Source organism: Molossus molossus, unplaced genomic scaffold (genome assembly GCF_014108415.1).
Source record: "Molossus molossus isolate mMolMol1 unplaced genomic scaffold, mMolMol1.p scaffold_m16_p_2, whole genome shotgun sequence".
Classification (NCBI taxonomy): Eukaryota; Metazoa; Chordata; class Mammalia; order Chiroptera; family Molossidae; genus Molossus; species Molossus molossus.
The window spans coordinates 13,674,087-13,688,083 of NW_023425355.1; the positions used below are offsets into that span (position 1 = coordinate 13,674,087).

The 13,997-nt window shown below is 36.3% G+C and overlaps 1 protein-coding gene across 8 annotated transcripts in view; it reads right to left on the reverse strand.

Moving 5' to 3' along the window:
- CHM (CHM Rab escort protein) overlaps positions 1-13,997 on the reverse strand; it is a 166,312-nt gene that overhangs the window by 78,746 nt on the left and 73,569 nt on the right. For all 8 annotated transcript variants that reach the window (XR_004960572.1, XM_036270815.1, XM_036270813.1 and 5 more), the window contains exon 8: positions 13,301-13,526. Coding sequence is in view for 7 of the 8 variants with exons in the window: in XM_036270815.1 (XP_036126708.1) it covers positions 13,301-13,526 (226 nt within the window). In the remaining variant the exon portion in view is untranslated. The remainder of the gene's footprint in view (positions 1-13,300; positions 13,527-13,997) is intronic.

Consider the following 13,997-nt stretch of genomic DNA (forward strand, 5'->3'; position numbering starts at 1 on the left):
AAGATCTGGAATAGTATACATATGTAACCTAGGAGAAAATTACTAGGAAACTTTTTGTACCTGCCTGAGTATAATCTAGTATCTGAGTTAGCTAGCACTGAAGGGGGCTATTGCTAAAATAGAAACTCAAATTGCATAATTTGTGTAGCCAACATATACTTCTTAACCTCACACCCAATGCCCAGAATCAATCACCTGGGTTTCAGGAATTTGGGGGTAAATACCCTGAAATTGCATGCCAAATTGTGTTGTGTATGATACGCACAGCTGTACTTTTTTGTTTGTTTGTTTAGTAAGGGGATTCATAGCTGTGTGAAGCAGATTAACCAAAAGCTTATCTCCCAAAAGTTTGAGGACTGTTGTTTGAATAGAATTTTTATAAACTCTAGGATCGTGGAGGGTAAAATATGCACAGCAACATAGCTTCATTTCCTGAATCTTTTGTATATGATTTTACAGATATAGTTGTCCTTCTAGTTAATAGTTGATATTGGTACAGAGATGATACATAAAGTGTAGAGGGTTAAGCATGATGATGTTTGTATGCTCATTTGTTTGTTTTTCCCTTGAGGAGAGTATGTTGCGTGGGATAAACAGCAGGGTGGTGAGATAATTCATCATGTTGAAACCTGTTCTCTGGTGATGGATGGATAGATTGGTAAAGTAACTCAATAATCTCATTTTTTTCCAGGTTATTCACAGATCAGTGAGCATGGTGGTGACTAAAGCAATGGAATGCTTTTGTGTCCTTGCCTGCATCATTCCTCGGGTTTTGACAGGAAAAGACTTTTAATTTGAGACTAATCTCTTATTTAAAATTACATTAATACTTCTGTTCCTGTTTTCCAAATTTTCTGCAAATGAAATTATATTTCTTACATAATAAAGACAATTTTTAAAAATTTATGCATGGTGATACCAACAATCGGAAATGGTTAAATAAATTATGGTACATACATCCATATATCAAAGAACTATTCAGCCACTTAAATTTTTTAAGTATGCACATATGTATACAATTATACAAAAAGGTCTGTATAGGCATAGAAAAGACAGGAAGATATGCAACTAACTTAACAATGGTTAGTTCCAGGGGTGGAATTCGAGGGTGGGGAATAGGGCCTTTATTTCTTTATAAGAGTGAAGATATGTGTTTTCTTCTATCAGTATTTTCATTTTTTTCTAATGACTAAGATAATACATTACCCAAGAATTTTCTTTCTAATAGCTATTTGGCATCTCCATTTCCTATATGTTGGGCAATTTGCTAAATGAACTGCATGAGTTATTCCATTAATTCAAATGCCAAAATAGTTTAAACTGTTCTCCTCCTTAAAGAATTTTTACATAGCTCCAGATTACTGAACCGAAAATTGAGTACTAAGATTGTAAGAAAAGACTGCAAGGACATTTTAGTCTCCCTGCCTCTCCACACTTAGCTAGAGTAGACTACGCCAATTCAATAGATACTGATTTGCACTAAAACAATATTTCTCAAACAGAAATTATTTTGCCCCTAGGGGATATCTGGCAATGTCTGGAGACATTTTTGTCTGTCACAAGTAAATGAATGGGTGAAGGTAGTGGCATCTAGTGGATAGAATCTCGTGATGCTACTAAACATCCTATAATGCTCAGGCTAGCCCTTCCCCCAACACAGCAAAGAATTATCCTGCTGAAAATGTCAACAGTGCTGAGCTTGAGAAATTCTGACCTAAACCAAGAGCTTCTAGAACAACTGTGTATCTCACATAAATGCCCTATGTTTAATGATAGGTGGGGTCAGACCACTAATAGTTTGGCTGAGAGTAAACACAATCATCTTACAGTTTTCAGGATTTGGAGTGGTTAACAGAACAGTCTGAGATTCCTATAACTTCATCAAAGTGTGTTCTGCATGCCTTGATTAATTTCTTTTCATGTCATAGCTGTTTAGGCTCCTTCTGATAATTTTTGAGGACTGATGCCATTCAGACCTACATTGCACATTCTGGAACCCGATGAAATATATTTTCTTATTCTCTAATTGATCCATAAGTGTCCGTTGTTTTCCCCACCTAGAGCAAACACTCTTGACACTGACATCAAAATGTGCTGATGTCATACTGTTTTTCACATACACTCACTACACCTAGGAGAGTACTAGGCAGAGAACAGATGCTTAAAAAAAACAGCTATTGAATTAAAAGGGAAAAATTTTAAAGTAATTTATAACAAATGATATAGATGCTTCTACACAAGTTTTCTGTCATTTTGAGTCTTTTTTTTTTTTTTCTTGTTGATTAGAATTAGGCTGAGAGAGTAATTCCCCTGGCTGCTTCCACTTCAGTAGTATTCCCTAGACAACAGCATCAACAACACCTGGAAACTTACTTATTAGAAATGCAAAATTTCAGGTCCCACCCCAGATCTACAAGTCAGACTCTAGGGATGAGGCCCAGTAACCCATATGTTAAATTCTGACACAGGTGAACGCTTAAGCAACACTGCTCTAACACACAAATTTTGCAGCAATTCATGAATTCTGACTATTCAGAATGACTAATATATACCAGGCATTGCACTGAGGCAATATTTTTTTTTCTTTATTGATTTTAGAGAGCGAGGAAAGGAGAAAGAGATAGAAACATCAATGAAAGAGAACACTAGCCGCCTCCTGCATGCCCCCCACTGGGGATCAGGCCCACAACCAGGGCATGTGTCCTGACCGGGAATCAAACTGGTGACCTCTTGGTGCATGGGTCGAATTATTATTATTATTATTATTATTATTATTGTTATTATTATAAGAACTTACATGCACAACCAATGGGCACAGACTGTGGTGAAGGGGCAAGCAGGAGCAGGAAGGAGGGTGTCAATGGGGGAAAGAGGGAGGGACATCTGTAATACTTTCAACAATAAAGAAAAACAAAAGAATAAAAAACTTAAAATGAAAAACATTATTATTATATTTTGCAGAGAAAAGAGTATTCAACTGATTAAACTGAAGTAGAAAAGCAGCCACCTATTTTTTTTTTAATTAGAAGTTTTGGAAACACAGTCATGTCCATTCTTTTACATATTGCCTACGACTGCAAAGACTTGCAACAGAGACCATATGACTTGCAAAGCCTAAACTATTTACTATCTGGCCCTTTACAGAAAAAGGTTGTGGGCCTCCTGGATTCGAACACTAAATCCTCCTCAGCCCCTGCCTCAGCCTCATACTTGCCCTGGTGGCATTCTACAACCGCAGTGGCAATAATTATAATTATAGTAACCATAATATTAGTAACAGCTAACACACACAGTACTTACTAAAGCAAGCGCTGTTTTAGGCACTTTCCAGATATTAATTCATTTTAATCCTCACAACTTATGAGGTAGACACTATTATTATCCCCATGGAAAATGAAGAAACTAGTGTGCAGAGAGGTTAAATAACTTGTCCAAGGGTACACAGCTAGTAAATGGCAGAGCCAGGATTTTACCCTACTGGTCTGGCTGTAAAATATCCTCTTGCTCACTATTCTATATTTGTGACTTCTCTACTCCACCATACTCTAGATAGCTGCTTGCATTTTTTTTTTTTTTCAGAGAGATGCCTGTAAACTACAGCTCCAACAGCAACATTTTGCAAGTTTTCCCATATCTCCATGGTCTTTAGATCCCAAAAGCACTTTTTACTTTCATTGAAAATTCATAATAATAGTCCTCAATCCCTGTTTTTAGGTCACAGGTGTCTGTGGAAATCTGATGAAATTATGAATATTTTTCATAGACATTCAGCACATTTCACACATAAACTCCAAGGACCTATGGACTTTAGAGAAAGGTGGGAGGGGGCACTTGCAATAATGTCAACATAAAAAAATTTTAATAAAAAAAGAACCTTTGACATATCCCACTGTAGCTCTGCTCAGCTGCAACATTGTCAAACAACAGTATGTAGTGATCGACTATGAAAATATTTCATTACTTACTCATATGATTTATGAACTCAATGTTCAATTAATTTACATGGTTCTTCTGAATTCACCATAGCAATGCTTTAATATTTAATTTCAAATATTTAAAGCTTGATTCAATAATCAAGATTTACACACAGACACCCATTTAGACTGATCAGATCTACCGATTAGACACAGGCCAGTTTCTGCGCCCACATTTAGGCGTATCCTGCAGCTCTACCCATGACACAGTGGGAGGAAACCAATGGGGTTGGGAGCCTAAAACAGAGCAATGCTACCTAATCTCCAAAACATAAAACCTAACTGCCAAAGGGCTCATATTCACATTAGTGTTTATCAAATGCACACATACAGTTATAAGGGTGGAGGGGAGATCGATATGCTTACAGTCTGTTTTGCCTTTACCTTTATCAATTAAGTAAAATGGGGAAAGCTTAAAATTTTTCTTTATTCATCGAAACCAATATTTGCAATTAGACACAGAATCAGAACATGTTTATAGAACACCTAAGAACAGCCTCTATTCTCTCCAGCTTTCATTAGAAAAGTGACTATGTACTGACAGTAGTGAAAAAAAAATCACAGCAAATTACAAGTTCTTTAAAGCTGACAAATACCACAAATACTTAAAAATCCCCAAAAATCAATACTTTTATTAATGATCTCCTTTTAATGTTTACAGAAAACATTGCTTAAAAACTGCATAAGAGATGAGTCATAAAAAATGTCTATCACTAAGTCTGGTTTCTAGCCTCAGCTTCTTTCCTCCTGGTAAAATTACACAACCAGTCAAAACAATAGAAAACACTCTTTCTACTCTAATTTTTTGTTGTTGTTGTTCTACTACTACCAAAAGAGTAGAAATTATTTTTTCAGGAAAAGAGATTAAAGGAGAATGCTATTGAAGGGAAAAAAGACAATGTACTGTCACGGACTCCAGATCCATAATCTAACCGACACTTGTTGGATGGAATGGCAAGAACGTCCGGGGCAGACACTCAAAGCTCTCTCAATTTTTGCTCTGATTTCACATGCAATTGAATATTTAAACAAATAAAATGTTTCTTCTATACAACCTGTGGCCATTTTTTTGTTGTTGTTGTTTAATCCTCACCTGAGGACACTTTTGCATTCTTCTTCAGATAGAGCAAGAGGGTGGAAGAGAGACAAAAACATCAACCTGAGTGAGACATCGAGTGGTTGCCACCCACACGACCCCAACCAGGTCCGGGGACAAACTGCAACTGAAGTACGTGCCCTTAGCAGGAACCGAACCCGGGTCTCTGTGGACTGTGGGCCAACGCTCTAACCGGCCAGGGTTCTGTGGCCAATTTTAATGCTTCTTTTGGTTTTCTAATAGGCTGATCCAGGTTAACAAACGTCTTAGATTTATAAAAATTCTCAGAATTAAAAAAGTTGATAGAGCATAAAATAAAATGGTTACCTTGGTCTGACAGATGTTTGCTACTATGTGTTCTCCAAATGCAATGCTAAAACAGTCAGTAAAGCTTAAGTTTTGATCTTGGACTAAAGAAGGGTTATTTTTTTGTAAAGCAGAGGGGAAAAAAAGTAATATAAAAGATCTTACAATTTATTTTAGAAAACAAATCCATGGTCATGACATAATCACAGTACCATCCACGTGACCTCTTCTGGGAATTATTCTTTCGGCCATTAGTGAATAAGTATATCAAATGGGAGCTTCCCTTTCCTGTCCTTCCATGCTGACCTTATAATCAATCCTGACCAAGTTACTTACAGATTTTGAACTTACGGCGTTCTCTATTTCTCTTTTTAAAAGTTGTAAGTTAGAGATCAATCTGTTTCACAGTTTCCCAAGATAGATCTTGTATCTATTCAATTTTCCACACACTATACTCAGGAAAATGTCTTTTGAGTACGAACATCTGGTAGAAAGTATTTGGTGGTGATTTTGCATACACACACAATTCGTATTACATGTTCAAAGTAAAATATACTCATCCTTTATGTTTTACAATTGTACTACATTAAAGGAAATAAAATCTTGGTCACTGAAGAATGAAAGACTGAATTACTTAGTAAACAACCAGTTCAATATATTTTCTTTACAAAACACAAGTAACAATCTCTGGGCAGTCTAAGTCTACTTATGAAAAATGTCAAGTTTGTTTTCTCCCACTGGTACTGCTCCATTTCACAGGTTATGAAAACACGACACAGTATATGAAACCTACTCTGAATTAGAAAGTAATTCTAAAGGCTACTATGTTACCAACCACACAGATAACATAAATGAATTAGTCAGTTAGGGCTTAAAAAGAACTTCTGTTTGGAAGATATATTATGAGAGTTTAAAAACCTATATACTACATACATATCCTGTCCTGTGTGCCAGAAAAAATATTAACCAACTAACATATAGTAGGGAAAATTCTATGGCTTGCTAGACTAGAAAAATATATAGGTTTCAATGACTTTTTTCCCCCAATATGGTCCAATTTATGTATCATGACATATTAATGGGTAGTAGGTAGTAACAATAAATAAGCATCATTTTCTTCACTTAAAAAAAAAATCTACCTATTTAAATTGTTAAAAAAAAAAAACTCAAGGGGCATTTATTCATGAAAGTTATCTCTAGTTGTTAAAATGTTATACTGTTTATGCAGAATTCATTTAGAATGCAAGGATATGACTTACAAATGTCTTTGAATCCTTCACATAAATATGCATGCACGCCATTTATAACAGTAGCCTTGATGAGAACACACTGTAACTGGCTGTGAGAAATGCTTAAGAGGCTTATATTAAAACAGAATATAGAATGGTGGTTAGAAATCACAGAGCAGGTGACACTTCATTCTGATAACCTGGTGATAAAAAGTGTGGCTGTGATGTATAGATGGTGGGACTGTTACTACTTTAGGACATAAACAGAACAATATTTATATGAAATTATAAAGCAGTATGCAGAGAATCAAATGTCAAATTAAAAGTGAATATGCCTAGGCCAAGTAAATGCATTTTTATTATAATTCACACACTCATATATACAATATGTAGGAAGAACTCAGAGTTACTTTAATGACCAAAGCACCACCCAAAAGTTTAATACACTACTTCAAATGTGAGTGAAAAAGTTTTTGTTGTTTTTAATACCTACCTATTTCTTTATACGTACATTCCATTACAACATTCCTTGAAAGTATCACTTTAAATTGGAAAGGGTGAGGCATAACCTTTATAATAAACATTGAGTCTGAACCACACACAAAATTCTGAGATAAGGTCTTCAGAGGATAAAAGGTATGGAAGACTGGTAAAACCTCAGCCTTAGGAGGTTATGATATTGTTTGGGAGGGGGGAAATGTATTTTTTGTGTAGGATTTAACACATAAGGGTCTCATTCTGAAATTTTATATCAGTACAGGACAAATAAAACTTTGAAATGTCTTTTCACATAAAAACAACAAATAAGCAAACACCAAATACCTATTTCGAAAAATGTGTAAATTAGAAAAGAAAATATAGAAATTTAGTGTGTATGGAAGGCAACCCATCAATGTTTCTTTCTCTCTCCCTTCCACTCTCTCTAAAGTCAATAAAAATAAAAATAAAAATAAAAACATGGAAAAAAGAAATGACGTAAAATATTTCATTTTCATAAAGTGCTGGCAAAGAAGTAAGCCTGGAAACTTCTGTTCATTCCACTGTGATTTTTTCATTCTGTCCCTGTATTCTTTACCCTAAAGTTCTGTAGGAGTGAAGAGCAAGTGCCGACAGAGAAGAACGTGGCTCCTTTTGAATCAGGCGATACCACAAGAAGAAGAAAAGTGTGATTAAGAAAACTGCCCGGCCGGTGTGGCTCAGTGGTTGAGCATCGACCCATGCACTAAGAGGTCACCAATTCGAGTCCCGGTCAGGGCACATGCTCAGGTTGTGGACCTGATCCCCAGTGGGGGGCATGCAGGAGGCAGTCAATGAATGTTCTCTCTCATCAATGTTTCTATCTCTCTCTCCCTCTCCCTTCCTCTCTCTCTCCCTCCCCCTTCCTCTCTCTCTGAAATCAATAAAGAAAATAAAATTTTAAAAAGAAAACTGTAGAACTCCCCTGTCAGTTTCAATTGATACAGAAGAATCTCTGGTCCTGGGACATATGACATCCCCTACTCATCCCTACTTTGGCAACTAATTAGAGGAGAAAGGGCTTGTCTGGAAATATACAGACCTATCATATTCAGAATGAAGTGACTCTCAAATTTATAAAATTCTCACCTCCATTCAGAAAATCACCTAGTTAAGAAATGTAGGTTTGAGCATACCTTCTTCTCGCAGTATATTGGACTGGCAAGTGTGAAGCGACCTCCAATTACAATAAAGAAAACTATTTCATATGTTAAACATAATTATTGTTGCCCTGCTGAGATTATAAGGAAATAAGAGAAATGTCCACAGGAGAGCTCCCAATCCCAAACACACAAGCACACATACATGCATAGTATAAACAAACCCTGAGCTGAATTCAAAGCTTTGAGCATCAAATACTGCAATTTAAAAATCAAGTCTTGTTGCTCATATCAGTGTGGGAGCTGAATTCTGGGCTCCTTCTTTAAGTAAAGATCCCCTGAAGGGAGTGGAAATGATCTACAGAGTTAGTGTATTCTGGCTGAAACAAACACAAATAATCCTTTAAGGAAAGCATCCTTAATTTGGGTTCCCAGATTTTCACAGATTCAAGTCAATAAAATATCAACTCTCAATCAAAGATAAACATGGCACAAGGAAATAAACCATTAACATAAATCAACAGAAACAACACATGGCAGAATGTAAAATATCTGTATATAAAAAAGTAAACAGCAGAAGAGAATATCAAACAATGACATGGAAGATTTGGATGGAGATGAAAGATAAAAACAATGATGTAAAAAAACAAAAGAGTTAAACCACAGATTAGTCACAGGTGAAGAGAATTAATAAACTGGAAAATAGATCTTAATAAAGTACCCACAATGCAGCAACAATGACGAGACAAAATATGAAACAAAGATTAAGAAATATAAGTTTCTTTTTTTCTTTTCTTACAATAAAAAAAAACAAGGAAATAAAAAGAAATATGAAAGAGAGAATGCTAAGTTCTCAAACATATCTGGTTGAAGTTTTAAAAAGAAGAGAAGAGAGACAATGGTGGAAAAACAGTCATTGCAAAAATACTGCCTGATAATTTGCCAAAATTATAAATGACAATTCATAGACAGAGGAAATGCAGTGTAGTTGCTTGAACCATATGGGATTACAGGTCAAATGGTTTAATAGTGTTAATTTCATGCGGATCAAGCAATACAAAGCTAGGTGAATAAATATAAAGGAACCCTAAATTCACTGGAATGGAAATGCAGAATGCCAAAGCCAAACTGTTTTAAAAACAAGCTGAAAGAGAAGATATATCACTTATAAAGAAATAGTAATTAAGCTGACATAAATTTTTTCAACAGGAAAAATGGCACCCAACTATTAGTGGAATACATTTTTAAAGTACTGAGAGAAATTTTTAAAGTGGCGAGCACACAATGCAATATACAGATGATGTAGTATAGAACTTCACACCTGAAATCTATATAATGCTAATGACCAATGTCACTCCAATATATTTAATTTCAAAAAAAGAATTGCCAGCCTAGAAATGTTTACCTAGCAAATCTTCACTCAAAACAAAAAGGCAAAAGTTTCCATATATGCAAAAACTAGAAAGCATTCACTACCAACAGACGTAAAGTAGAGGAACTTTTTAAATTATATACTTCAGAAAAAAAGAACAGATTTCTGTTAATAGGACTTATCCTGCTTGGTAATAAACCAAGACTTCCATATATAGGATTAAAAATATGTAATATGCTATTTAGAGCCCTAAATATAGACTCAGAAAAGTTGAAAAATAAATGGCCGGAGAAAGATATAACAGGCAAATACTAAAAAAATGGAGTAGCTATTCGAATATCAGACAAAGTAGACTTTAAGGAAAAAAATGCATTATTAGGGATGAAGAAAGTCATCAGATGATGTAAAATATTAAATTCATCAGGAAGATTAAACAATTATAAATTTATATGACTTTAATAAATTGCCACAAAATAAATATTAGGTAAAAAACTGATAAAATTGTAGGGATAAACTGACAAATCAAACATTATGATGGGAGATTTCAAAACACATTACTATTGATAGATCAAAGCAAAATAACTTCAATAAAAAAAAAAGTTTGAAAATTACAACTCAAAGCTTGACTTATTAGATTCCAAGACCCTGTACCCAACAACTAGATAAATACATTCCTCTTGAGAACACATGGAAAAATTACAAAATTCAGGACATACCAAGTCATAAAACAAAGTTCAAAGCTTTAGTACCAAAAAAACCCCACAATTTCTAGTCACAGTACAATTAAATTAGATGATAGGAGCAGAAGAATAAAAAAAAAAAATTAGCTCTTTTAAAACACCTCATAACAACTTATGGGTTAATGAAAAAATAATAATGGAAATTAAGATACTTAGAACTGAAAGATAACAAAAATAATACATAATAACTAAGATTCAAAACAGTAGTGAGAACTTTATTATCATAAATGCTTATATTAGAAAAAAAGCGATGACTGTAACTCATTCAGTTTCACAGCCTCAGGACTGACAAGGGCAGGAGATAGGAGGGATGAGCTGAACAAAATCCAAAGAAAGCAAAATAAAGGATATAATAAAGAACAGAAATTAATGAACAAGGATACAAACTGTAATAGAGGAAATAAAAAAACCCAAAAGTTGATTCTCTGAAAACATAACAGCGACTGAAACTGGCCCAAGAGTACATGGCTAATCAATGAAGGAGCCAGGATTTAAATCTAGGCAGTCTAATGCCATAGTCCAGATTCTTAACTACTATGCTCTACTCCAAAATGCTATGCATAAAAGATTGTGATACCGCCCTGGCCGGTTTGGCTCAGCGGTTAGAGCGTCGGCCTGCGGTCCAGAGAGACCCGGGTTCGGTTCCCGCTAGGGGCGCGTACCTCGGTTGCAGTTTGTCCCCGGCCCTGGATGGGTCGTGCGGGGGGCAGCCACTCGATGTGTCCCTTTCATGTCGATGTTTCTCTCTCTCTCTCTCTCCCTCCCACTCTATCTGAACAAAAAATGTCCTTGGGTGAGAATTAAAAAAAAAGATTGTGATACCTAACTACATTAATCTTAATGATATCTATGCATCATAAATACTATAAGGCAAGATATACACAACACGTATAACTGAGAAAAGATTAGTGTTCAGAATGTATTAAAATTTCAACAAATCAATAAGAAAAAGACAATGACCCAATAGGCAAATGAGCAAAAGGCACCAAAAAGCATTTCCCAGAAGAGAAAATAAATAGCCAATGACCATATGAGAAGACACTCATAAGTAATACAGGAAATGCAAAATAAAAATACAATGGGGTAATTACCAACCTGTCACTTTGTAAAGTATATGGTTATCTAGTCACTATGCTGTATACCTGAAACTAATACAAAATGACATTGGATGTAAACTGTAATTGAAAAATAAAATATAAAAACATACACTGTGCCTGGCCAGTGTGGCTCAGTGGATTGAGTGTCGTCCCATGGACTGAGAGGTCCAGGTTCGATTCCTGGTCAGGGCACGTGCCTGGGTTGCAGGCTCGATCCCCAGAAGGGGGCGTGCAGGAGGCAGTCGATGAATGTTTTCCCCTCACATTGATGTTTCTATCTCTCTCTCCCTTCCTCTCTCTCTAAAAAGTCAATAAGAATATATTTAAAAAAAAAAAATACAATGTGCCCTGGCCGGTTTGGCCTCAGCAGTTAGAGCACTGGCCTGCAACCAAAGGGTCACAGGTTGGATTCCCAGTCAAGGGCATATACCTGGGTTGCAGGTTTGATCCTTGGCTCCAGGCAGGGTCATTCAGGAGGCAACCAATCAATGTGTCTTTCTCACATAGATGTTTCTCTCTCTCTCTCTCTCTCCTTCCCTCCCTTCCACGCTATCTAAAAATCAGTGGAAAAATATCCTCAGGTGAGAATTAACAACAACAACAACAAAAAACATACAATGTAATGGTCTTTTATGTGAGGTAGATTAACAAAAACTAGAAGGTCTGGTAATACAAATGTCGGGAAAGATGCTGCAATGTGGGAATTCTGACATACTCTAGTGGAATATAAATTGATACAACTCTCTGGCGAAATAACTCAGCACTATCTTGTATGAATATTCATATACTCCATGACTCAGGAATTCCACTCCTAGATATACATCCTAGAGAAACTCCTGAACATGTATATCCTAAAACACATATAACGATGTTAATAAAAGCAAAACAAAAAAAACAAACAACAACAAAAAAAAAACCTGGAAACATCTGGTGTCCATCAACAGTAAAAAGGAAAAACAATTTGTGGTATATTCACAATATAAAATTCACAATATATAGCAATGGAAATAAATTAATTAGAATTATACACAAGGATGATACTTTGAAAAATATTGAGTGGAAAAAGAAATTTACAGTATGATTCTATTTTTTTGTTTTTTTTATTCCTCACCTGAGGATATTTTTCTACTTATTATCAGATAGAGTGGGAGGGAGAGAGGGGAGAGGGGGAGAGAGAGAGAGAGAGAGAGAGAGAGAGAGAGAGAAGAGAAGAGAAGAGAAGAGAATAATGAATGTGATAGAGCCACATCTACGAGCTGCCTCCTGCACGACCCGACCAGGGCCGGGGATAAACTGCAACCGAGGTACGTGCCCTTAACCGGAATCGAATCCGTGACTCATTGGTCTGCGGGCCGATGTTCTAACTGCTGAGCCAAACCAGCCAGGGCTGATTTTATTTTTAAAGCTCAAAAGCAGGCCAAACTGAATGTATCATCCAGGTAGTAGGTAGAAGGGTACAATAAATGTTTATAAGAAGGTAGGTAGGCAGAATGTTTATAAGAGAGTAGAACAGCCCTGGCCGGTATGGCTTAGCGATACAAGCATTGCCTTGCGGAACAAAGTCCCGGGTTCGATTCTAGCCAAGGGTACGTACCTCGATTGCAGTCCTTCCTTGGCCCTGGTTAGGGTTGTGAGGGTGGCAACCAATTAATGTGTCTCTCTCACATCGATGTTTCTCTCTCTTCCTCCAGCTCTATCTGAAAATTAATGTAAAAATGTCCTCAGGTGAGGATTAAAAAAAGAGAGAGTAGAACAACAAAGTATACGATCGCAAATGCCAAATCTTGAGTAAATCTCATTTTTGTCTAATATTCATCTCTTATTCAAGTATCACCTTAACCAGAAACAAGAGAACCAACGGCAGTCTTACCTGCAGAAACACTGAGGGAGCTCCCCTTGGCCGTATAAAGGAAACAAAAACGGAGTGTTGCCATACCGCCCAAGACAGTGAAGAAAGTTTTTGGTAGCTCTGAGACCATCTAGGGTACTGCTGGCTGTCTCTGATGTCATCGCAATTGAATGCAGAACAAAATGCTGGAGGTTGGGAGTCAATTTTTGAGTTTTTAAATATTCAGAAAACGTCATCTCCTCATAGGCTATGAAAAGAAAGATGAAAATGTATCAGTGAAGATCAGAACCAAATTTCAATTTAAAACCACTACACGAAAATGAGATCAAGTCTGCTTAAAATACTTGGCAAGCCCTGGCCGGTTTGGCTCAGCAGTTAGAGCACTGGCTTACGGACCAGAGAGTCCTGGGTTCAGTTCCCTCTAGGGGCATGTACCTTGGTTTCAGTTTGTCCCCGGCCCTGCTTGGGTTCGTGTGGGTGGCAGCCACTCGATGTGTCCCTTTCACGTCGATGTTGCTCTCTCGCTCTCTCTTCTCTCTCTCCCTCCTGCTCTATCTAAAGATAAATGCAAAAATATCCTCAGGTGAGGATAAAAAAAAAAAAAAAAAAAACACTTGGCAAAGGACATGGTGACAATGATATTACATTTTGGACAGAGACCAGTGATTTGGAGGAAAAACCTATAAATCTTACTATCCTAATTGAATCGATGGTATAA